Here is a 26,507-nt window from a genome sequence, read left to right as displayed (position 1 = left end):
AATTTTGAAGCAGATCTCAGATATCATACCATTTCATCTGCATTTATCTTAGTATGTTTCTCTAAAAGAGAAGTACTCTAATTAAACATAACCATAATACCATCATACCTAAAAAGTTAACAATAATTTAAAAATACCTGATATCTAGAAATGTTCATTTCTTTTGCCTCATAAAATTCATATTTCCTTCTTAAATATTAAAGAACTGTCACTTGATTTCTGATATCTACTAAAAAAGTTTGATTTTAAAGTTTTAGTATTTTTTGCTTAGTTTCTAAAAACACACATTGACATCCTTGGGTAAAATTACATTTATAAATTATTTGCAAGGATTTCTTAGTACTTCTAGGGGTAGGTATCTGATGATATTTGTTATGCTTAGGATGTAAAATAAATTACCTACTTTCTAATCTGAGATGTATTGGAAAAATTAAAATTCATTCGAATTTTGAGATTAACCTTTGCAGTATAGGGATTTTTTGTGTCTGTTTTGAGATGTTTAAAGCAGAGTAGATAAGGAAAGTATATACCAAACCTAAAGTAAGAATATATATGATTATATACATATGTATATACATATGGTTATATATGAAGTTACACCTGTTTTAAACACAATATTGAGCAACTATGCATTTACCACAAATTTACTTGATTTTATATAGGACTTTAAAAATTTATTAAAGATTTTAATAATTCAAGATTTGCCTCTGGCATATTTTTGGCAGTATAGTCAAAGCAGCTCACCTTCAGGGCTTTTATTATCGAGCATGATGACTTTTATTCTACGGCTTTATAAGGTAGTTCACAGTTGGGATTTGTTTAGATATTTTTACACCAGAATTTTCAGTCTAATTTTTTCATTTGATTTTTCAATCTATACTAGAGTATTTTAACCTGGGTTTACATACGTTTGGTTTTAAAAGGCTATGCTTTAAAAGACATTTGGTTCTCTAAATGAATAAGCAATATTATATGCACCTGTGCAATGTCTTCCTATACATATGTACATACTCATGTTATTTTGAAGAAATATTAAAAATTCCTTTTATATCTTTTCATAAGTACCCAGACTGTGAAAAGTTTCTAAGGACATACCAGTTAGGGAGCATTACCTTCACAACAGTGTCCCGTCTTTAGCGTAACAGTGCCTATTTGTAGAACATGTGCTTGGAGTCCTAGTCTAGCGGTGGCAACTGCTTGTTGTCCAACTGTTCCTTATCAGCTTGCTGCCTGGGTGTCATGTGCTTCTGTGCAGCCTGCAGCTGTAGAACAGCTTGTGAGTTTCTATGAAGCTAAGTAATCTGTTAGAAAATTGTACCCGTGATCTTGGCCTCAGTTGATTTAGACAACTATAACAAATGACAACATTTTAAAATACAAATAACTTTAAAGGAATTTCTTAAAACTAATTCTCATTCTTAGTTCTTTTCAAACTTAAAAAATAGGTGGATTTTAACAAGCTGTTTATGTTCCCTTTTCACCCAGAATATTTATAGTTAGGCAACTTTTTATGTAGTGTGTGGTGAGTCAGTGATTAAAAAAAAATTTTAGGCATATTTAAAACACAATTTTTGTGTATACAATAATCATCAGTAGTAACAACTGGCTTTAAGTGATTTAAACACTAAATAAGGCACAGTTTAATACAAGCACACGAGGATAAAAGTCAAGAGTAGAATGTTCCATAAAAGATGTCAGGAGAAGAAAAGTAGGATTTTGTTTTATACAGCTTCAGAATACCACTATGGCAGAAGTGTTCTGTGAGAAGCAGTGCGCTTTATTTTGGGGACCCGAAAGCAAAGTATTCTGTACGCCCACGTATGGGATCCCTAACCCGGATCCACAGGCAATTAACTGCTACTTCAGATTTTCTGTCAAGACTTTTCTCTGCCTCTGATTGGCATAATGCTAAAACATTTTGCCATGCTTAAAATTTCCAGGTGATTTTAATCTTCCTTTACTTCTTATTGGCAGCAGTGTGTAGTCTTTTATTTTGTTATTCCTGGTGTGTTTTTTAAGCATTCACCTGAACTTTAGGTTAAAAAAGCTTCTTTCTTTCATTTTTTTTTTTAGTGCCGTGACTTGAGTTTTTAAAGTTATAAAATAATAGGGTTTTATTCCATTAAATTATGCATTACACTTGAAAACTTTCATGGTAATATTTTTACATTTTTGTAGGAAAAGCACTCCTGCGTCCCTTTCTGACATGTTAGAAAAATCTGTTTGCAGAATAATCTGAAGTAAATAAGTGTATATATCCCAGTTACATTTTCTGAAAGTTTTGATTCCTCTGTACTTTTGTTTTTGTTTGAGACAGAGTTTTGCTGTGTTGCCTAGGCTGGACTTGAATTCCTGGTCTTGTGCCATCCTCCTTCCCCAGCCTCCTGAATAGTTGGGACTACAGGCACATAACACCACACTCTTTATAGTTTTTGCAAGCTTCTGATGACTTGCTTGATTGTTTTTCTGTGTACTTTCATGTAAATTTACAGGAATCATATCTTAAGAGTTACCTTAAGTTCTTTATGGAAGGTGGTAGAAATATATTTAATTAAATAAATATATCTTCAGAGACATCATATAAGACGTAGAAATATATTTAATTAAATAAATGTCTCTTCAGAGACATCACATAAGACTTCTGGGTTTTATCTATCTAGGTTTCTGGAGGTAAAGTGTAAACATTTTGGCTATGCTAGTTCCCAAGTTTGGTAATGGGGTTACCGTCTTACAGACTCCAAACTTGTATTCCACAGATTTATCAAGGTGCAAAAGGCATTTCTGTTTAGGGTACTCTTATACAAGACAAAACATTCCAAGGATACTTTGTACAGCTCACCTGACATAATTCAGTTGCCACAGTGACTCAGTCAGAGAGATTGTTAACTGGTTTTAAATAAATCTCAAGTATTGTTACTCTTACACCCACTGTATATAAAGTCAGCTTTAAATTCATTAACAGCGCGTTTATGTTCTTCTAAACTAAGATTTGAATGTTTTTGATATCTTTATTTCCAATAATTGTCATGGCCCTTTTAAGAGATTGCAAAAGCTCTTAAACCTTGGGCAAAAACAAATATTTTCATTGTTCAACTTCCCTCCTTTCCGGTTGCATATTACTATGTCCACGTCAGAGCATGAATTAGTTTATGCCAGAATGGATCTTTTCTGTATTGCCTTCATTTTCTGTGATTTTTTTTCATTTTTATCTATATTTTGTTGAATACTTTCCAGTTTCTATCCTCAAAAGTATTTACAAAATCTCTTATGTAAATATTCATATCCTTAAAATACAACTGTAACCTTTATGTTAATTTTTAGGAATTATAATGGTTTTTCATATCTAGGTGAAAAATAAAATGACAAAGGAACAATACATTAAGATGAATAGAGGTATCAATGACAGTAAAGACCTTCCTGAAGAGTATCTATCAGCCATCTATAATGAAATAGCTGGGAAAAAGATATCAATGAAAGAAACGAAAGAACTAACAATCCCTACAAAATCAAGTAAACAGAGTAAGTATCTAAATTAATTGAATTCTGATTGTTCAAGGGGAAAAATATGGGTTCCTAAGAGTTTTTCACTTATGGTCAGGTGTGGTGGTTTGCATTTATAGTCCCCAGCTACTCAGGGAGGCTGAAGCGGAAGGATCACTTGAACCCAGGAGTTCAAGACCAGCATAAGCAATATAGCGAGGTTCTTGTCTCTAAAAAAGAAAAAACTTTTTAATTTAAAAGAGAATTTTTCACTTGATTTAGAATAAGGTAACCTTAGAAATATTGTTTAGAACCATGTTTTGATGAGAAATATTATAATAGAGTTTGGTGATATGATTGTATTTTTTCCCCACATTCTGAAGAAAGATAACACTGACCAGTGATTAATGGAAAATGGTATACATTATATGCATGTGTCAGTGTGCATTTAATATATACTGATCCATTTAGTAGTTAACCTCAGCAAGGATTTGGAGGTCATAAACAGTAGTTAGACCCAATAGTCAGGCTTCAACCCTTGTCATTTTTTCTTCTTCCTCATCATCTTCAAGCAGTATATTTCCATTTGTTCATCTTTTGTTACACATAAACGGAAGCTGGAAGTAGGGATGATTGGAGGAGGTGGGGAGGCTTAGGATCAGGTGAGAGCTCATAGAGTTAGAAATTGCTACCTCAAACAGACCACAAGTTATATCACTATAGAGTCCCTGGGTCTAACTAGTACCAGGAGGCAACTGTGAACCCAGCCCCCTTCTAGACACTCTATACCTGCAGACAGTGGTAATTAAATTTGAGCTGAAATCTGACTACAGGAATGAGATGAGGGTAATGGCTCAAGAATATAACAGTAATATAGAAAGAGGATTCCTGCATTTCTGAGCCCTTCCACTTGGAACTAAAATCTCAAGTTTAAACAGAGTACAGTAGTAAAATCCAAATGGCAGGAGAAAAGAATATTATATATTGTATCATCCTCATATCCCTCTTTTTCTGTCCTATTTTATATATGGTGGTAGGAAATAAGAGAAGCCGGAAATGGAAAGGAGATGGTGGTGTGCCGAAAACACCAAAATTACCCTGGAGTGTTATGGCCAGTTGTTTTCTTGTTAACTCAGGAGCTGTCATTCAAGCCTGTGTGGTACAAAGATGCCATTGCCTCTTTTTTTTCTTTTTTTTTTTTTTGAGATGGAATTTTGTTGCTCAGGCTGGAGTGCAATGGCGCGATCTCGGCTTGGTGCTATCTCAGCTCACCACAACCTCTGTCTCCTGGGTTCAGGCAGTTCTCCTGCCTCAGCCTCCCGAGTAGCTGGGATTACAGGCGTGCACCACCACACCTGACTAATTTTTTTGTATTTTTAGTAGAGATGGGGTTTCTCCATGTTGGTGAGGCTGGTCTTGAACTCCTGACCTCAGGTGATCCGCCTGCCTCGGCTTCCCAAAGTGCTGGGATTACAGGCGTGAGCCACCACGCCCAGCCAGATGCCATTGCATTTTACCTCTCTTCTGCTCTTCTCTCATGCCATATTTGGGTTGTTTCCCTGATAATTTTATTCTGACAGTCGTACCTACTCGTTTCCCTTTTCATAGGTTTTCCACTTATTCCTGACTCCTAGTCTAGGAATTTTTTTTTTTGAGGTGAAATTCATAGAACATAAAATTAGCCATTTAAAAATGAACAATTCAGTGGCATTTAGTACATTAACAGCGTTGTGCAACTACCACCTCTAATTCCAAAAGATTTCATTATCCCAAAATGAAACTCCAAACCCATCAAGCAATTACTCCTTATTCCCTCTCCCCCCAACCCCTGGAAAATACCAGTCTACTTTCTATCTCTATGGATTTTACCTATTCTGGATTTTTCATATAAGTGGAATCATATAATATGGGATCTTTTGTGTCTTGCTTCTTAGGATTATTTTTAATTACTGGTGGTGTTTATTATTTGATAGTAAAACATCAAAATAGAATTCTTAAATGTTTTATATTTTAAATGCTGATAGTGTTTATTGTTTCAGATGTAGCCAGTGAAAAACAAAGAAGACTTCTGTATAACTTAGAAATGGAGCAGATGGCCAAGACAGCTAAAGCACTCATGGAGGCCGTGAGCCATGTTCAGGCACCCTTTACAAGTGCAACACATTTGGAGCATGTGAGGCCCATGTTTAAGGTTAGAATTTTCAAGTAATGTTTGATTGCAGTGTACATTTATATATAACTGTACATTTATAATATTTTTAAGTTAAGGAAGCGATACAGTGATATAACACATTAGTGTAGACATATTGAGGTGAAATTCATATAACATGTTATTTAGGACATAGTAGATACAAATTTTCTATTACTTAAAGAGAACAGGAAGAGTTACTCACTATAAGTAATTAATAGTTGTGTAATCTTAGGAATTAAGCATAGAAAAGTTTTGGAGAATGATCATTAATCCTTGGCCTGATTTTCTCTAAATGAGTTATGCTTAAGCCTTTGGAGTTAACTCACATTTCAAATGATCATGAGGCTCTTGTTTTCTTCAAGTGTTTTGGGCCCAGGAACTTATATCAGGCTTCTGAGTATGCCTGGGGCCCAGAAAGTAGGGTAAGGAACAGAAGACAATATTATTTGTGTTTGTGGGTTGATTTAGTGAGAATGATACTTATTCTTTAAAATTTGATTTCCCATTCCTTCATTCTTCATCCTTTCTCCAAATTCCAGAGTGAGTAAGCAGTGCATTACTACAAGGGTTGTAGCAAAGTGGAGTAATGTCTAGTTAAGTTTGAAAAGAGAAAGTGGGTAAAGTATATTCCCGTTCATGAGACCGTATGGCAAGGTGGTCTGTGGAGGCTAAAGATAATAATCCAGTGCTCACTCTAATCCTAACTACACGTGTGGGTGGGTAGTAAAAGATGACTACAGGATTCTTGTGCCTCCTTTTAGCTCCAAAATTTTGTAATTACTTCTACCTCTTCTTCAAGGTCCATGTGATACACTATTTCTAAACGTTGATGAAGAATCACGAGATGAGAATGAGCTTTTATGATCTATTCTCTGGATTTGTTGTAGTTTATTTAAACATCCTCCAAACTAGAATTAAGAATCTGTTCCCTCAGTGCCATTTCTGCTACTACTAAGCTACTGCAGACACCCTCATTTCTCCCTCTGATTACTGCGGCATTCTCCTAACAGGCATCTTCATGTCTGCTTTTTCACTCCTCTTACCCATTTATAGAGACTGGAGTGATCTTTTTAAAATACCAAATGAAATGCCAGCTTCTTACTTAAAGCTTTTTATTGGCTTTGCATGATACCATGAAACCTGACACACCCATAAGTGTCTGTAGACTTTCTGTGATCTGGCTCCACCTGCCTCTCCAATTTCATCACTAGATCTCTTCTGTTTCTTACTATGCTGCAGTCACACCAGCATTTTTTGGTTTCTAGAACATCTTAAATTCTCTTCAGGGCATTCATATGAGGTATGTCCTTTGTCTAGAATGTTCTTTCCTTCTTTGCCTGAGTAGTTTCCAGTTTAAATATCACCCTCTCAGCCAGGCATGGTGGCTTACGCCTGTATTCCCAGCACTTTGGGAGGCCGAGGTGGGTGGATTGCTTCAGGTCAGGAGTTCAAGACCAGCCTGACCAACAAGGTGAAACCCCATCTCTACTAAAAGTACAAAAATTAGCCAGGCTTGGTGGCATGCACCTGTAGTCCCAGGTACTTGAATGCTGAGGCAGGAGAATTGGTTGAACCTGGGAGGCAGAGGTTGCAGTGAGCCAAGATCAGGCCACTGCACTCCAGCCTGGGCGACAGAGTGAGACTCTGTCTCAAAAATAAAAATAAAAATAAATATCACCCTCTCTGAGAGTTCTGCACTGTCCCCTCTAATCTAAACTAGGTCCCTCATTCATAATATTCTATGCCTTTCCTTCAGTATATCTATAGATTTATCTATCCGTCTGTCTATCTGTATGTCTGCCTATCTGTGTACAGACTTGTATGCTCCTCGACTTACGATGGGATTATGTCTCAATAAACCCATTGTTTAAGTGGAAAATGTATTTAATACGCCTAACCTACAGAACGTTATAGCTTAGCCTTGCCTGCCTTGAACATACCCAGGATACTTACCTTAGCCTACAGGTGGGCAAAATCATCTAACACAAAGCCTGTTTTATGCTACGGTACTGAATATCTCATGTAATTTATTGAATACTATACTGAAAATGAAAAACAATAGTTGTATGAACATATTGTAAAGTCAAAAAATGGTAAGTTGAACCATTGTAAGTTGGGAACTGTCTGTATATACATTATTTATATACATGTATGAGATAAGGAACTACATCTGTTCACTTTTCCCAACATCGACCATAGTTCCTGGCTTGTGTTAAGTACTCAATGAATAAACATTGGCTGGGTGGAAGGAATGAATGATATATTCCTGGAATGCAATGTATAATATTAAGGGATATAAACATTTTGTTAAGGTAAAGCAAAGACAAAAAAAAAGTTTATCTTATTAGAAACAAGATACAGTGTCACTTATAGTCTTCAAACATTATTGCACTTTGTCATAATTTGACAAAGCACTCATGAAACAATCTGTAGACTAGTTTTAACAAACAAATAACACCTGTAAGCAGGCATGACTGTTCTAAATTGTTTACTAGATATGAATTTTACAAACATTATTTATAGTAATGGTAATGGTGGAGCTGGAGAGTATTGCACCTTCTCCGAGCTGCACAATGAGAACCACTATTCTGTGGGATGTTTCTTCACTTTGTTGATTGTTTCCTTTGCTTTGCAGAAGCTTTTTAACTTGATGTGTCCATTTGTCCATTTTTACTTTGGTTACCTGTGCTTGTAGGGTATTCTCAAGAAATCTTTGCCCAGATTAATGTCCTAGAGAGTATCCCCAATGTTTTCTTATGGTAGTTTCATAGTTTGAGGTCTTAGATGTAAGTTTTTAATCCATTTTGATCTGATTTTTGTATATGGCAAGATAAAGGAGTCTAGTTTCATTCTTTTGTATATGGATATCCAGTTTTCCCAGCACTGTTTATTGAAGAGACCGTCCTTTCTCCCAATGTATGTTCTTGGCTCCTTTGTCAAAAATGAATTCACTAGATGTATGGATTTATTTTTGGGTTCTCTATTCTGTTCCAGTGATGTACATGTCTCTTTTGATGCCAGTACTGTGCCATTTTGGCTACTATAGCTCTGTAGTATAACTTGAAGGCAGGTAATGTGATTTCTTCCAGTTTTGTTCTTTTTGCTCGGGATAGCTTTGGCTATTCTGGGTCTTTTTTGATTCCATATAAATTGTAGGATTTTTTTTTTTTTCTATTTCTATGAAGAATGTCATGGTATTCTATAGATTGCTTTGGGTAATATGGACATTTTAGCAATATTGATTCTTCTAATCTATAAACATAAAATATCTTTCAATTTTTCTGATGTCCTCTTCAGTTTCTTTCATCACTGTTCTGTAGTTTTCATTGTAGAGATCTTTCACGTCTTTGGTTAATTTTTAAAATTTCTGTCTCAGATTGTTCACTGTTGTCAAATAGAAATACTACTGAATTTTATATGTTGATTTTTGTATCCTGCAGCTTTACTGAATTTATCAGTTCTAACAGTTCTTTGGTAGAGTGTTCAGGCTTTTCCAAATATAAGATCGTATCACCTGCAAATAGATAATTTGACTTCTTCCTTTCAAGTTCGGATGTCTTTTATTTCTTTCTGTTTTCTGATTCCTCCAGCTAGTTCTCTCAGTACATTGTTGAATAACAGTGGTGAAAGTAGGCATCCTTGTTGTGTTTCAGACCTTAGACAAAAGGCTTTCTGTTTTTCCCTTTTCAGTACGATGCTAGCTGTGGTCTGTTGTATATGGCTTTCATTATGTTGAGGAATATTCCTTCTATACCTACTTCTTTGAGAGTTTTTATCAAATGCTTTTTCAATCAATTGAAATGATTATATGGTATTGTCTTTCATTCTGTTGATACGATGTATCACATTGATTAATTCGTGTATGTTGAACCATCCTTGCATCCCTGGGATAAATCCCACTTGGTCATGATGAATAATCTTTTAAATGTGTTGTTGAATTTGGTTTGCTGGTATTTTGTTGAGGATTTTTGCATCAATATTCATCAGTGATATTGGCCTGCAATTTTTTTTTTTTAATGTGTCTTTGTCTGGTTGTGGTATCAGGGTAATACTCGCCTTGTAGAATGAATTTGGACATATTCCCTCCTCCTCTGTTTCTCAGAATAGTTTGAATAGGATTGGTATTAGTTCTTTAAATGTTTGGTAGAATTTAGCAGTGAAGCCATCAGATCCCATGCTTTCTTTTGCTGAGAGACTTTTTATTATGGCTTTGATCTCATTGCTTGTTATTGGTCTGTTCAGGTTTTGAATTTCTTCTTGGTTCAATCTTCGTAGATTCTATGTGTCTAGGAATTTATCCATTTCCTTTAGATTTTCCAGTTTACCGGCATACAGTTGCTCAGAGTAGCCACTAAGAATCGTTTGAATTTCTGTGTTATCAGTTGTAATGTCTCCTTTTTCATCTCTAATTTTATTTATTTGTGTCTTCGGTCTTTTTTTCTTAGTCTTGGTTAAGGTTTGTCAAGTTTATCTATCATTTCAGAAAACCAACTTTTTGTTTTGTTGATGTTTTGTATTTTTAAAATTTCAATTTAATTCATTTGTGCTCTGATCTTTATTTTCTTCTACTAATTTTGGGTTTGATTTGCTCTTGCTTTTCTAGTTCTTTAAGAAACATCATTAGGTTGTTTATTTGGAGTTTTTCTTCTTTTTTGATGTAGACACTAATAGCTATAAAATTTGCTCTTAGTACTACTTTCACTATATTCCATAGGTTTGGGTACGTTGTGTCTTCATTATCATTTTTTTTCAAGAAATTTTTCAATTTCCTTCTTAATTTCTTCATTGACCCACTGGTCATTCAGGAGCATATTCTTTAATTTTCATGTGTTTGTATTGTTTCTAAAATTATTCTTGTTACTGATTTCTAGTTTTATTCCATTGTACCAGAAAGAGCCTTCATATTCAGTTTTTTAAAGTGTTTTCAGATTTGTTTTGACTCCTAACATATGGTCTGTCTTCTAGAATGATCCATGTGCTGAGGAAAAGAATGTGTATGCTACTGCTGTTGGATGAAATATTCTGTAAATATCTATTAGATCCATTTGTTCTGTAGTGCAGATTAAATCTGATGTTTCTTTGTTGATCTTGTGCTGGAAAGTCTGTCCAATATGGAAAATGAGGTGTTGAAGTCTCCATCTGTTACTGTATTGGGGTCTATCTCTGTCTTTAGCTCTAATAATATTTGCTTTATATATTTGGGTGCTCCAGTGCTGGGTGTGCATCTGTATATATACACACACACACAGCCACACACAATTGCTGTATCCTCTTGCTGAATTGACCTCTTTATCATTGCATATTGGCTTTGTCTCTTCCTAGTTTTTGTCTTGAAATATATTTTGTCTGATAGAAGTATAGCTATTCCTGCTCTTTTTTGCTTTCCATTTGCATGGATGTCTTTTTCCATCCCTTTATTTTCAGTCTGTGTGTATCATTATAGGTGAAGTGTGTCTCGTGTACACAACAGATCATTAGGGCTTGTGTTTTTGTTCATTCAGCCACTATGTATCTTTTTATTGGAGAGTTTAGCCTATGTATATTCAGCGTGACTATTGATAAAGACTTACTCCTCCCATTTTGTTATTTTCTCATTGTTTTGTGGTCTTTTCTTCTTTCTTTCCTTCTTTCCTGTCTTCCTTTTAGTGAAGGTTATTGTCTCTGATGGTTTGATTTAATTTCTTACTTTTTATTTTTTGTGTATTCATTATAGGTTTATTTGGTTTGAGGTTACCATGAGGCTTGCAAGTACTGTCTTATAACCTGTTATTTTAAGCTGATAACACTGCTTGCATAAACAAATAAACAAGCAAAAATAAAACTAATAACTCTACACTTTAACTTTGTTCCCCTGCTTTTTAACCTTTTGCTGTTTTTGTTTATACCTTATTGTACTGCCTGTGTCTTGAAAAGCTGTGGGTCATCTTTCTGTCTTTCTACTTAAGAGTATTTTACATGTCCACAGTTACACAGTGTTATAATACTATATTTTTCTGTGTACTTTTTATAACCAGTGAATTGTGTACTTTTAGATGATTTCTTCTTACTCATTAATGTCGTTTTTCTGATTGAAGTACTCCCTTTAGCATTTCATGCAGGACATGTCTGTTGTTGATGAAATCCCTCAGCTTTCGTTTGTCTGGGAAATTATTTCTCTTTCATGTTTAAAGGATAGTTTCACCAGATATGTACTATTTTCAGGTAAAAGTTTTTTTCCATAAGCACTTTAAATATGTCATACCACTGTATCCTGGCCTGTGTGGTTTCCACTGAATAGTCTGCTGCCAGACATATTGGAGTTTCATTGTATGTTATTTGTTTCTTTTCTCTTGTTGCTTTTAGGATCCTTTATCTTTGACCTTTGTGAGTTTAATTATTAAAAAGCCTTGAGGTAATTGTCTTTGGGTTACATTTGTTTGATGTTCTATAACCTTCTTGTACTGGATACTGTTATTTTTATCTAGGTTTGGGGAGTTCTTTGTTGTTATCCCTTTGAATAAACTTTCTACCTCTCTCTTTCTCTGCCTCTTTGAAGACCAATAACTTTTAGAATTGCCCCTTTAAAGCTATTTTCCAGATTTTATAGATGTGCTTCATTCTTTTTTGTCTCCTCTGACTGTATTTTTTTCAGATAGCCTGTCTTCACACTTACTAATTCTTTCTTCTGCTTGATCAGTTCTGCTATTAAGAGACTCATGGGGCTGGGCACCCTGGTTTATGCCTATAATCCCAACACTTTGGGAGGCTGAAGTGGGCAGATCACGTGAGCCCAGGAGTTTGAGACCAGTCTAGGCAACATGGCGAAGCCCCGTCTCTACAAAAATTAGCCAGGTGTAGTGGCTTGTGCCTGTGGTTCCAGCTACTAGGAAAGCTGAGGTGGGAGGATTGCTTGAGCCTGGGAGGTGGAGGTTGCAGTGAGCTGTGATGTCACTGCACTCCAGCCTGAGTAACAGAGTGAGATCCTCAAAAAAAAACAAAACAAAACAAACAAACAAAACAGAAAGAGAGAGAGACGAGAGACTCAGTATGTTGATTGCTTTTTTTTTTTTTTTTTTTTTTTTTTTTTTTTTGAGATGGAGTCTCGCTTTGTCGCCCAGGCTGGAGTGTAGTGGCATGATCCCGGCTCATTGCAACCTCCGCCTCCCGGGTTCAAGCAATTCTCTCTGCCTCAGCCTCCTGAGTAGCTTGGATTCCAGGCACCTGCCACCATGTCTGGCTGATTTTTGTATTTTTAGTAGAGACAGGGTTTTGTCATGTTGGCCAGGCTGGTCTCAAAACTCCTGATCTCAGGTGATCCACCCATCTCGGCCTCCCAAAGTGCTGGGATTACAGGCATGAGCCACCGCGCCTGGCCTGCATTTTTCAACTGTGGAATTTTGTTTGATTTTTTTAAAATTATTTTAATCCTTTTAAAAATTTATCTGATGGAATTCTGAATTTCTTCTGTGTTACCTTGAATTTATTTGAGTTTCCTCAAAACAGCTCTTTTGAATTCTCTGTCAGAAAGGTCACATATATCTCTTTCTCCAGGATTGGTCCCTGGTATTTAGTTCGTTTGGTGAGGTCGTGTTTTCCTGGATAGTCTTGATACTTACAGATGTTCATTGATGTCTGGGCTTTGAGTAATTAGGTATTTATTGTAGTCTTCTCAGTCTGGGCTTGTTTGTACCCATCCTTCTTGGGAAGGCTTTCTAGGTATTCAAAAGTACTTGATGATACGGTTTGGCTGTATCCTTACCTATCTTGAATTGTAGCTCCCATAATTCCCATGTGTCATGGGAGAGACCCAGTGGGAGGTAATTGAATCATGGGGGCAGGTCTTTTCCCTTGCTGTTCTTGTGATAGTGAATGAGTCTCATGAGAGCCAATGGTTTTATAAAGGGGAGTTCCCACACACAAGCTGTCTCTTGCCTGCTGCTGTGTAAGACATGACTTTGCTTCTCCTTGCCTTCCACCATGATTGTGAGGCCTCTCAGCCACATAGAACTGAGTCCATTAAGCCTGTTTTTCTTTATAAATTACGCAGTCTTGGGTATGTCTTTATTAGCAGCTTGAGAATGGACTAATATACTTGGGTATTGTGATCCATGCCATATCTGCTTTAGGGGACACCCCAAGTCTAGTAACGGTGGGTTACTTGCATACTCTGTGGTTCTTGCAGACTCATAGAGGTATCACCTTAGTGGTCTTCAATAACATTCAGAAGAATTCTCTGGATTACCCCCCAGGTTCCAGGCAGGTCCAGAGATACTATCTTGGAGCCAGGGACATGAGTCAGAAACCTTAGGAATCTACCTGCTGTTCTATTCTACTGCAGCTGAGCTGGCACTCAAACTACAAGACACAGTCCTTCCCACTCTTCCCCCCCCCACCGCCCTTTTCACAGGCAGAGGGGCCTTAGCCCGTGGCCATCACCACCACAGGCCCATGGGGAGTACTGCCAAGCTACTGCTGATGTTCACAAGGGCCAAGGGCTCTCTCGTGAGCTTGTCTTGAATGCTACCAGGCCGGGACTCACCCTTCAGGGCAGTGGGCTTCCCTCTGGCCCAGGGCAGGTACAGAAATGCCATCCCAGAGCCAAGGCCTGGAATAAGGTCTTCAAGAGCCCACTTGTTGCTCTACCCTTCTGTGGCCAAGCTGGTACCTAAAGTGCAAGACAAAGTCCCCTTTACTTTTTCCTCTGCAAGAAGGAGTCCCTCCCATAGCCGCCACAGCTGGGAATGCACTGAGTCTCACCCAAGTCCCACAGTGTACTATCTGGATATCACTCTGGCTATTCAGGGCCCAGGGGCTCTTTAGTCAGCAAATGAGGGATCCTGTGAGGACTGGGCCCTTCCCTTCAAGGCAGTGGGTTCCCTTCTGGCCTAGGATGTGTCTAGAAATCAGAGCTAGGGCCTGGAAAGGAGGCCTCACACCTCTGCCTGGTGTCCTAGCCTACTGTGGCTGAGCTGGTTTTAGAGATGCAAGACAAAGTCCTCTTTATTCTTCCCTCTCCTTTCCTTAAGTATAAGAAGGGAGTCTGTTTTGGAGCTGCAAGCTATGCTTGGGGGAGAGGTGATGCCAGCACTCCCTTAGCCACTCCAGCTGGTGTCTCAGTAGGTTGTGTATCCCCCACGTCCACTGCCTCCAAGCCCAACACAGCTAGGCCTTGCCTAGGAGTTGCAGTCCTTGTGGCCTAGACTGACTTTCAAGTTTATTTAGGGCCCCAGAACACTTTAGTCCATGCTGGTGTGGCTTGCTGGAACTCAGGTTCCTACTGCTAGGATGGGTGCTGCCTGTCTGGCTGTGGCTCGTCTGAATGCTTCCTCTGTGGGTGGGCATCAGCTCAGTTCAGCTCAGTTTTGCTTTCTACTGTGACAGGATGGCACTGAGTTCAATGTAAAGTCTCACAGTTGCTGCACTGTCCCTCTCCCAAGTACACAGATTTTCTCTCTGCAGAACAGGGCTGCTGATGGGAGATGGGGGAGGGATGGCGTTGGGATTTAAGACTGTCTTTCCTACCCTCTTCAGTGTCCCTTTCAGTGATATGAAGTTAAAACCAGCTACTGTGAGTGCTCACCTGTTTCTTGGTTCTTATGAAGGTGTTTTTTTTGTGTGTAGATAGTTGTTAAATTTGGTGTTCCTGCATGGGGGATGATTGGTGGAGCTCTCTTTTTGGCCCTCTTGTTCCTGCATATTATCCATTTTTAAGAACTTTTTAATGTATTGCCAAACTGTGTTCCACAAAGGTTTGTACAGTTATGAGTGCACAGTTTAACTGTTGCCTGGATATTATTTAGTTGTAATTTGATAGGAAGAATCATTGTCTTTGATTCCTAAAGGAGTTAAACATTTTTTTTTTCCCACTGCCGTAAGAACCATTTGTATCTCTTCTTGTATAAAATATAACACAGGCTTCCAAATAGATACACTGTTTCTCTACAGAATGTGTAAGTTATTGCTGTCATATGGTACTTTGTAGTTTAGAAGTACGGCGCTTATGTTTCTCTCAGCTTCTCTCTGTAGTGGCAGTTCAAATATAATAGATGAAGAAAAGTGAGGTTCAGAGAGATTAAATAAGTGGCAGAGCTGAGACTAGAACCTAGGTTCTGTGACTTATGTTTCTTTGTTTAGAGATTATAAATGTTTACTTCTCAACTTTCTGAAATTTAGAAACAAAGCTCTGGGTAATTGTTTTCCTTAGTAATGCTAAATGCTTTATAGATCTTTTAGAAATTCGATTGTAATTTCTATAGCGCACTGATAGAAACATTTTTCATCTTTATGGCTATATGGCTATATAGTTTTTCTTTACGATGACCACTTAAAAGCAGTTGAATACTTTCACATGAGACATTTCAAAGTTATGTATTTTATTAGAATTTTCAGTGGCCAAAAAGTAGCGTCTTTTTTGCTTTATATTGTAACTTCATTCAGGATTCAAAGTTTTCATAGTAAAATTTCAGTAAGTATTTGTTGTCTTCCACAGTGTATAATGAGGAAGTATTTTATTGAACTACTTTTTAAATATTGTCCAACTAGAAACCAGAAATATCACTGATGTCTCAATGTAAAATATTTAACTATATTTTTTAAAATTAGGCTAAATGATGTTCAGGGAATGGGCTTAAAGAAAAGAGAACAATGTTTGTTGCAAGTAGGAAAATGATTAACAGGATCTTATTGGAAATAAAGAGTGAAATATTGCAAGAGACAAAACTTACAAAGAGAGAGGAGTTCTGAAGTCGGGTAAAACTAATATTTTTATGAATATTGATTATTTCCATTTTTAAATTGATGTGAATAATTTATAGGTACAGTTCTTAAAATATGCCTAAGGTCCTCTATTGAATGTATTATTTTGCTCTCCCATTTATTCAAGCCCAGGCGGCATTATATAGTTTTCCCCCTTTGTTTAAGGAAGCTTTCTAGATAACTGCCAAGAATTTCATTTCTTTTTTTCAAAACTTGTATTGTCTAAAAGCTTTGAGAAATATTAATGTGTTATCATAAACTTTAATTAAAATACAATTTTTAATTTTTGTAGTTGGCTTGGACGCCTTTTCTGGCTGCATTCAGTGTGGGTCTACAAGATTGTGATGATACTGAAGTAGCCTCTCTTTGCCTGGAAGGTATAAGATGTGCAATCAGAATTGCATGCATTTTCAGCATTCAGGTAACAGAGAATTTTGTCTTTGTAGCCAGTTTGGAACATTAATTATTTATGCCATTACAGTAGTTTAAATTACAATAATTTTTTATGTGTGACATTAAAAACTAATTTCAAGTTTATGATGGAATTTAAATGAATCAATGTTTAAGCTTCTGAGAAGCTGTTATAGAAGGGGTAGTTCTATACTGATCTGTTTTAAGTTTATCATTATAACTTTGGTTACAGTTCTTTTTTCTCTATTGAAGACTATACAGAAAGTTTTCAAGACTTTGAATTCCTATGTTAATTTGAACATCTTGTTTAAACATATAAAATATCTTATTGAATCATAGTTTATATACAAGGATGTATATATTTTATATGATTTTATAACTTAAGCCAAGAACAGGTTATCTTTAAGACATGTAAATATTGAATACATAATTTTCATGAAAGAAGTCCTTTCTAGTAATTTATATGCTTTGAGGAACTTTTCTTTTAAAAAAAGAAAAATTCATTCAACATTTAATTATAAATGCTAATGGCTTGCAAAAAGTATAGCGTAGCTGTGGAGAAGATGAGCAAATGTATAAATCATGTTTTTGCTAATCTACATAGTAATCAAAACAAAAGTGCTTAATGAATTTTTTTTTTTACTGTATGAATTCATTGGTTATCACTGAAAATCTCAATTTGACACCACCACTGCCTTTGGATTTTAGAAATGTACGTCCTTTCTGCTTCATGCATCATCTTAAAATGAATGAAAATAAAAATCTTTTTTTGTGGAATTATATGTAATTCATGACAAGTAAAACTTACTAAACTTAAAAGTTACTGAACTTACGAGTTTAGGAGTGGAGGTTTAATAGGCAAAAGAAAGGGAAAGGAGGGCTGGGCACAATGGCTCACGCCTGTAATCCCAGCAGTTTGGGAGGTTGAGGTGGGCGGATCACGAGATCAGGAGTTCGAGAGCAGCCTGGCCAACATGGTGAAACCCCGTCTCTACTAAAGATACAAAAAATTAGCTTGGCATGGTAGTGGGCGCCTGTAATCCCAGCTACTCGGGACGCTGAGGCAGAAGAATCGTGTGAACCTGGGAGGCGGAAGTCGCAGTGAGCCGAGATTGCGCCACCGAACTCCAGCCTGGGCGACAGGGTGAGACTCTGTCTCAAAAATTAATAAATAAATTAAAAAAAAAAAATCTTACTGAGCAAGTAAACAGAGTTTGTTGGTGGGGAATTAATCAATCTGCTCTATTTAGAACTGGATAAATATACTTTTCTCTTTTTTATAGCTGGAGAGAGATGCATATGTCCAGGCACTAGCAAGATTTACCTTACTCACAGTGAGTTCCGGTATTACTGAAATGAAACAGAAGAACATTGACACAATAAAAACACTTATCACAGTGGCTCATACAGATGGAAATTATTTAGGAAATTCATGGCATGAGGTATAAGCACTTTATTTTCAACTTTGCAATTTGGTTTATAAAATGAGCTAATGCTAAATGGTCCATCATTGACATGCCTAAATGTTAGGGGAGAACATTAGTACATTTCGAATAAGTACGTTTAGCTTTTTAAAATAATCTATAATGTAGTCTGTGTTTAAATCCTAGCTGCATATATTTAAATCTTTTTGAAGATATTTTTAACATGGAATTTAACATTTTTTTCCTTTTTGTAATTAAGATTCTGAAGTGCATCAGTCAGTTGGAGCTGGCACAGCTTATAGGAACTGGAGTGAAACCTCGATACATTTCTGGAACAGTGCGAGGCAGAGAAGGATCTCTTACTGGAACAAAAGATCAGGCTCCTGATGAATTTGTGGGTTTAGGGCTAGGTGAGAGTTTTTACAAAGTATCAAAAATTGTTTTTAACTTCCTCATTATAAGTCACTTTATTGTAGTAATGAAATATAATTAGAGGGAGAAGATAAAATGCCTTTTGTCTAACTTTATGAGAAAAAGCATGACTAAGGAACTAAATCTTTTTTGCCTGGTCTGGTTTGCAACATTAAATGACCCTTAGTTTCAGGCTTCTCTCTGGTTGTTGGAGAAGGATACAGTGTGTAGAGTTTTTAAATTACCTGCTTTTAATAATAAGCAGGTAACTTGAATGTGTGAAAGCTGGTATCAGGTAATAGTTGGGGCAACTGGAGAAAGCATTCACATTCAGAATTGTTAAGGCAATGAGCAGACCTAACCAGACTTTTCTGCCAGTATGAAACCTCTCCCCATGGCTCCCCATGGCTCCCCATGCGCTCAATATGACCAGGAACTTCCACATTTAACCCAGTAGAACGAAAGAAAACATTAGCAAAAATGGATAGAGAAGAATGAAAAGCAATACATTTTTTAGTCATAAATGGAAGGAGTTCCACCAGGGAAGAAACAGCTTATTAGACTTTGACCTTAAGTATTTCTGGGTTTGAATTCTTCTGTATTTTTTCCTTATTATGTGTAAGTTACTTTAGTTCACTGAGATTTGATTTCTGCTTTTGCAAACTGAAAGTAATATCTAATCATAGGATTGTTAGGATTAAATAAGAATATATATGACTGGACTTAGCATAATGGCTGGTATATTAGAAGTTTCTAGATATTCTCTGTTCATCGCTCCCCAACCCCCCACCTCCAACCAATCTGGACACATTACTTAGAGCAGGAATCTTCTATCTTTTAGTGATTCCTCTGTTGCTGCTAGCAGTAAAAATTCTTAGAAACCCCAAAAGAATTTCAGACTTTATGAAGGATCCATAGGAAAAGAATTAAAAACCAGGACCATGATATGGCTTCAAGTTGGACTGGGGAAAACTAATTCCCAGTGGTAATCAACTGAAGCAGCTAGCAATGCAATCTGTCCCTCCATGATAGCATAGATGCTATAGTATTGTAAGGTCTGGGAGGTGCAGGTGTAGACTTGATACCTTGGTGATCTAGCAGCAAGATTTAGAACTACCTGAGCATCTGCACAATGACTTACATAACTTGGAAGCCCGACTCTGTACATTAGAACTATAATTACTCCATGGGGTAACATGAGATACAGATGAAAACTATTTTCAGGCAAGGGAAGTGAATGTGCATTGATTGATTCAGTAACTTTGAAAAGGCCTAGAGAGTGTGGGAATGCCAAAATAATGACAGGTGTTAATTGCTGGGCCTGAGTTTTGGCAAGTAGGACTACAGAATTAGGTTACACTAAAAATAAAACACCAGTGGGATATCTTCTAGAAGTTTTAGTCAAATGAGAAATAATGATACTTGCTGATAATATTTACTGGTGTACTTGAAAATGAATTAAAATTAATTCATGTACTGTGCTACTTAGGTTGCAAAGATATGACAGGAACTGTCTTCTCCCTTCAGAAAAAGGGAATTTACAGAAAGATACACACATTGAGGCCTAGAAATGAAAAACAGTTCAGGCTTCCAGACCACTCTCAAGACCAGTAACACTTATTTTATGCCTTATTTAGGTTTTCTCTGTTATGTACTTCTCTTTTTGGTCTGCACCATTCTCTACTCCTGACTCCATGCTCCATTTTGAATCCACATCCTAGAAGGAGCTAGTCTGTTGACTTGACCCCTGTTGGGCAGAGCCCTCCCATTGGGCCGTCGCGTTGGTTACCAGCCAACCCATGTGGCAAATGGCTACCCTTGTCCCCCTGTGCCTACCTAGGTCAGACAGCACATGCTTTCTGGAGCAGAATGTTGTCATCAGAATTTAAGCTAGAAGAAGATGTGGTACAGTCAAGCCAGTTTAGTCTGCATATACAGTGGATATATATATATATATATATATTTTAAACTAATATCCTCTTTTTATTTTTATTTTTTTTGAGTCAGAGTCTCACTCTGTCACCCAGGCTGGAGTGCAGTGGCACGATCTCAGCTCACTGCAACCTCTGCTTCCTGGGTTCAAGTGATTCTCCTGCCTCAGCCTTTTGAGTAGCTGGGATTACAGGCGTGTGCCACCACACCTAGGTAATTTTTTTTGTTGTTTGTTTGTTTGTTTTAGTAGAGACAGGGTTTCACCATGTTGGCCAGGTTGGTCTTGAACTCCTGACCTCATGTGATCTGCCCACATTGGCCTCCCAAAGTGCTGGGATTACAGGTGTGAGCTACTGCGCCCGCCCATATCCTCTTTTATTAATGGTATCTCTGCCGTGAGTATTCCGTGTAACCAAGTTGACCGGGTTGAGTATATATTTATCATACTGTCTGACTGATAGGAAAAAAGTCTGTACTTTCACTTTTTGGAAATATGAAACTTTCAGTTATTAAGAGTACATAGTAGATAATTATTAGATTTGAATTATATGCATTCTTTTTTTTCTATTTTTTTAAAGACAAGGTCTCACTCTGTTGTTGAGGCTGGAGTGCAGTGGCACGGTCATAGCTCACTGCAGTCTTGAGCTCTTGGGCTCAACTTTTTTTTAAATTAAAGTTACTAAAGTAAAAGCCTGTCCCAGGCTTTCACTATGTTTTTTTCCTATTTCAGTATGTTGCCCAGGTTGGTTTCAAACTCCTGGCTTCAGGTGATCCTCTCACTTCGGTCTCCCAAAATGCTAGGATTACAGACATGAGCCATGGCACCTGGACTGCATGCTGGTCTTTCAAGAGATATCTTAACATTTAAAAATTCAATGGCTTTGTCACATAAATGTTCAGAGTATTCATGACACATAGTTTAAAAAATCTTATTTAACCTAAATATGCCCTCTCTATTGTAATTGCTTTTCTTTCTGCTTTCTTTTCTGCATAACCATCCTTCTAGGTCTAGGTTGAATTAATATTTCATCATATGTGAAGCCTTTCTTTGAGCTAACACCCCCATTCTCTTGTGTTGTGTGCTTTTGAGTAAATTTGTTTGACAAAACTGGAACTCTTATTAAGGGATTTCACATATTTGTGAAATGGGTTCTTTGGATTCCTAGACATTTTTTATATTCTTTGATTCCTTTAAATATTTTTATTATTAATTCTTTTAAATTATATTTAAATATAAAGGACATTTTGACAAGTGTGTGTATATACATACACATATATACACATATATGTATATACACATATATACACATACACATATATACACACATATATAGACATATACACATACACATATGTATATACACACACACACGTATATACACACATATACACATGTGTATATACACATATACACATACACATATATACACATATGTACACATACACATATATGTGTACATATACATATATGTACATATACACATGTATATATACACATATATGTATATATACACATATATGTATATATACACATATATACATACATACACATATATACATGTATACATATATACATATGTGTGTGTATATATGTATACACACACACACACATATTTTTTCGCCACAGAACATATATATATTTCCTCTGTGGAAAGGATATCCTGTTAATACACAAAGGAAGTTATCTCATGATTGGCATTGTTTTTTTCTCATAGGTTTTTCTTTGTAAAATTCCTGTAACATGCTGTGCATGTCAAGTTTGCCTTGACACTATTTCCGTACCACCCCAATACTGTGTCACTTACTTCAGGCTTTCATTCTTGTTCACTTGTATTATAGGAGTAGACTTTTAATTTATCTCTCTGATTTCAATATTTTTTCCTATTTCAGTATGTTCTCCAGATATTACCAGTGTTGTCTTTTGGAAAATAGATTAGATCATATTAGTCTTCTAAAAGATCTGATGGATCCCTGTTTTCGCAAGTAGTACATTAAACCTAAGGGTCAAGGCTTTTCACATTCTTTTTTCTAGTCTGTCTTTTCAGCTTTATCTCCTACTACTGTTCTTTTCCCTTTTTCCTGGTGTCTGCCAATCCTTCATTATGGCTATACTACCAAGTATGTGAAAATATGATGTACAGTTGTATGTTTCCATTACTTTATATAGCTGCCTCTCTGTCTCAATTGCTTTTCTTTCTCCTTCCTTTTCTACATAGTTATCCTTCTAGGTCCAGGTTGAATTAATATTTCATCATATGTGAAGCCTTTCTATGAGCTAACACCCTGTTCTTGTCCCTATTGAAATTAGTTCTATTTAGCAAACTTTATTCTATGTAGTTAGTTCATTTCAGTCATGAAGTAATCATTACATTGCATTGAAGTTCATTATAAACATATCTGTCTTTCCTGGTGTAAATTATTAACTCCTTGAGGACAGGGGTTACATCTTTTTCACATCATTCAGTTCCTAGAATAGAATTTGAGTTTAGCAGGTTTAAATGATATCATCTGTTATGTTTGCATTCAGAAGGGCATTTATTGAGTGGTCACTCAGGTCAAGTGTTTGTAGAGCACCTGCTTTGGACTTAATTTTGAGTAAGGTAGGAAAGTACAAAAATGTATATTACTTGATTCCTAACCTTAGGAAACTTTTTATCTGGCTGTGAAGGCAACATTAACACACCTGAAATAATTTATATGAAACTGTATGAAAGTAATTCTGATTTGAGTAGTACTTAGCTAAGTAAATGCTTAGTTCAAAGGCAGATGAGAACAATGGAGAGGAACTTTTCGTTGAGAACCCAAATTGAGTCTTGGTAGGTAAGTTTTAGATAGTTGAGGAATGGCACATTTTGGCTAGACTGTTGAAGGGAAGTGCTTTAAATGCTAGGCTAAGAGTTTATATTTTATCTTGTAAGTAACAGTAAGCAAAATGAAGGAGAAGATTTAGGAAATAATCTGGCAGGGGGATGAAAGAGAGATTGAAGAGGGAAATAATTAATGGCAGGGAAATCAGTCATGAAATGGTTTCAGTAATCTAGGACTGAGATTATGAGGGCCAGAACTAGGTAGAAGTGGAAATGAACAGGTGATATGAAAAACAGATCAAAAGAAAAATTTAGTGACTAGTTGAATATTGATAGTGGAAGAGGGGAAGGATATCAAAGGTGATTCTGAAGTTAAGAATTTGAAGACTGGGAATATTGTTATTCTCCTCTCCAACACATGGAACCAGTTTCAAGGGAAAAGATGACTGATTCTTTTCAATAAAAGGGTATTAGAAAATACAGGTAGAATTTTCAACTGACCTTTGTAAATAGGAGACTAGAGATTAAATGACAAAGGAAGTCTAAATTTTTGGTGTTGGGATCATCCTCAGAAGATATCATTGGAACTGGGATTAGTGCTGCATTTCTTTAAACATTAAGGGGAATCATATCTAATATCTATAATGTTGTGATATAAATTCACAGTGCCCCTACTTTGTGTGATCTTTACAAACATAGTTTGTGACTTATAACCATGTGTTATATACTACTTAGTAAAGTTCGTTTGCACATTTGGCCTTGTTAATGTCACTGATGCCAAAAGAATTGTTCACCTGAAGCATTCTTTTATTAGGAAAGCAGTTGATTTCAGAAGTGTGTTTTAGAACTGTTAAGTGTATTCTTCTACTGAATTATTTTCAAACTGAAATGACTCTTTTTTATGTGTGGTAGTTGGAGGAAATGTGGACTGGAAACAGATAGCAAGTATTCAGGAATCCATTGGAGAAACCAGTTCTCAGAGTGTTGTTGTTGCTGTAGATAGGTAAGGTATTCATTTTATTCCCTTTTCAGATGATTACTATTTCAGTTCTGTAGCATTTAGGTGTTGGTAAAAAGAAAAAAATTATTGCCAAAATCATTTTTCTAAAGTAATATAAAATTATATTGTGATATGCTGTGATTTAGATGATGAAGTACCTATAATTTTGCTTTTTGGATCATAGAATATAAGATGATAAACAGTATGAAAATTTAAGTTGCAATAGATACTAATGGGCATTAAGGAAATGGTAACCTTGATGGCAAAGAATACAAATGTTTTATTTTCTTGTAGAAAACTTACTTCCCTTATTATCCCTATTTGAAAATGTTGTGTAGTTTATTTTTCTGGGTCCACAATAAAGACTGCATTATGGATGAAATGAAAGGTTTTATTGGCAATTCTCATTATAAACTTTTTTGAAAAGGACTTCAGAATTTATATATTATACACATGACCACATATTCCCCATTTTTAGTTTGTTTTCTGAAAGAAAACCCATAGTATGCTTTATTTACTACAGAATATTTCCAATTTTAAAATGCCTAGCACGTAGAACAATATCTCCTATTGTTACTTGAAGATTAGCTTTTTCTGGATAAATGCCCCCAAAATTGAAACATTTTACAACAATGTTTTTTCTTTTTCTTCCTCCCCCCCACCCCACCCCCCAACTTGTGATGGAAACTTTCAGAAACATAATTTGTACAAATCTTTCCTTGATAGTCTGGAAACTCATGCTGATCCATTATTTTACTTTGCTTCAGATAAAACTTTTTGCTCTAAGTACAGGTAGAACTAGAATGTTCAGTGGCCACTGACCCTGGAAGTACTCCATGGAACTTTTTCCTTGAATTCTTAATGTCTGCTTGCTGTTGTTTTTTGTGTTTTGTTTTGTTTTTTTAAGAGGAGAGTCATTTGCCTATTTTTTTGTGAAGACTGAAGAAAGATTATCTCATACCTACTGTATAACAAACGTGAAGGCTTGCCACAGATGAGGCACTTGGAACACGCTTTACATTTAATCTTTTCAGTAGCCTCATGAGATGGGTATTCTTGTCCACAATTTACAATGAGGAAACTGAGACAGAAAAAGATTAAATAACTTGCTCATTCCCACAACTAGGCTTGTGTAATAAGCATGCATGCTTAACCTCTCCACCTTTCAGCCTGCATGTACTACTGCAGAGCTATGTAATAGCGCTTCTGCTACGGGGCTAGCTTTCTTGTCAATGATTTTCTTGCTTTCCAGAAAAATCATCTTCCGTCATTTTGAGAATCTATTCAGGCATGATTCAACATTTTACCTACTGTTTCTGCTTTTATAATGTACTTGATATGACCACATCCAGTTCTAATTTATCTTCCTATCCACTGTTTGTTACAGAGGGACATGTTACTCATTTGAAATTACCTCTCTGTTTTAAGAATTTATGCTATTTCAGAGGAGATTTAGCATCAATTTTGTTACTACTTTGTCATCACAATCTTGTCATTGCCAGATACTTGTAAAAACAAATCCAATATCAAATTTTATACAAAACCTCAGTATTGCAAGTTTTTGCTTATAGTGAAAACACTGAAAGTGATATATTTGATCTCTTATAATGTTATATTATTCTTAAGTGGTACTTTTCACTTTCCCATTAAATGTTTTTTGAATATCTGAGTTTATTTTCATATCGTTATGTTCAAACTTTGGTCCATTACCCAACTCAGTGGTAGTCAAGACAGTAGTGAAAATAGTGTCAGGCATCAATCTGGGGAGTTCTGTACTTACCCAGCAGACAGTCATTTTCCTGTCCTTAGGCCTATTTTTCTGTATAACCTGTTATTACAAGTACAGGAACTAAAGAAAAAAATAATTTTTGGATGTTTAGTTCTTTATAGCTTCTGGTTTATTAACCAACAGAGAAGAGAATAAGATTTTATTACAGACTTTAAGGTGATAAAATTTTCTAATTATCTACTTTTGTATTAGGAATCTTGTATTATTAGAATATAGGAGAAGAATATTGGGCTCTTCAGTCTGGGAATAACTGATCCTTTAGCATTTGCTAAGATAGAATTTTTTATGCATTATTAAATTAGACCAATTTCATAATGAATATTACTAA

General features: G+C 36.0%; 1 protein-coding gene across 5 annotated transcripts in view; it reads left to right on the top strand.

Annotated features, from left to right (window-relative positions):
* The window catches only part of ARFGEF1 (ADP ribosylation factor guanine nucleotide exchange factor 1), a 144,138-nt gene that overhangs the window by 84,638 nt on the left and 32,993 nt on the right, over positions 1 to 26,507 (top strand). For all 5 annotated transcript variants that reach the window (XM_024251573.3, XM_063726662.1, XM_024251572.3 and 2 more), the window contains 6 exons: positions 3,348 to 3,519; positions 5,520 to 5,671; positions 16,698 to 16,826; positions 18,100 to 18,258; positions 18,500 to 18,650; positions 24,303 to 24,393. In XM_024251573.3, the coding sequence (XP_024107341.1) occupies positions 3,348 to 3,519; positions 5,520 to 5,671; positions 16,698 to 16,826; positions 18,100 to 18,258; positions 18,500 to 18,650; positions 24,303 to 24,393 (854 nt within the window). The remainder of the gene's footprint in view (positions 1 to 3,347; positions 3,520 to 5,519; positions 5,672 to 16,697; positions 16,827 to 18,099; positions 18,259 to 18,499; positions 18,651 to 24,302; positions 24,394 to 26,507) is intronic.

This window comes from Pongo abelii, chromosome 7 (assembly GCF_028885655.2).
Source record: "Pongo abelii isolate AG06213 chromosome 7, NHGRI_mPonAbe1-v2.0_pri, whole genome shotgun sequence".
NCBI lineage: Eukaryota > Metazoa > Chordata > Mammalia > Primates > Hominidae > Pongo > Pongo abelii.
The sequence above is the reverse complement of the archived record's forward strand: the minus strand, read 5'-3'. Positions and strand labels throughout refer to the sequence as shown.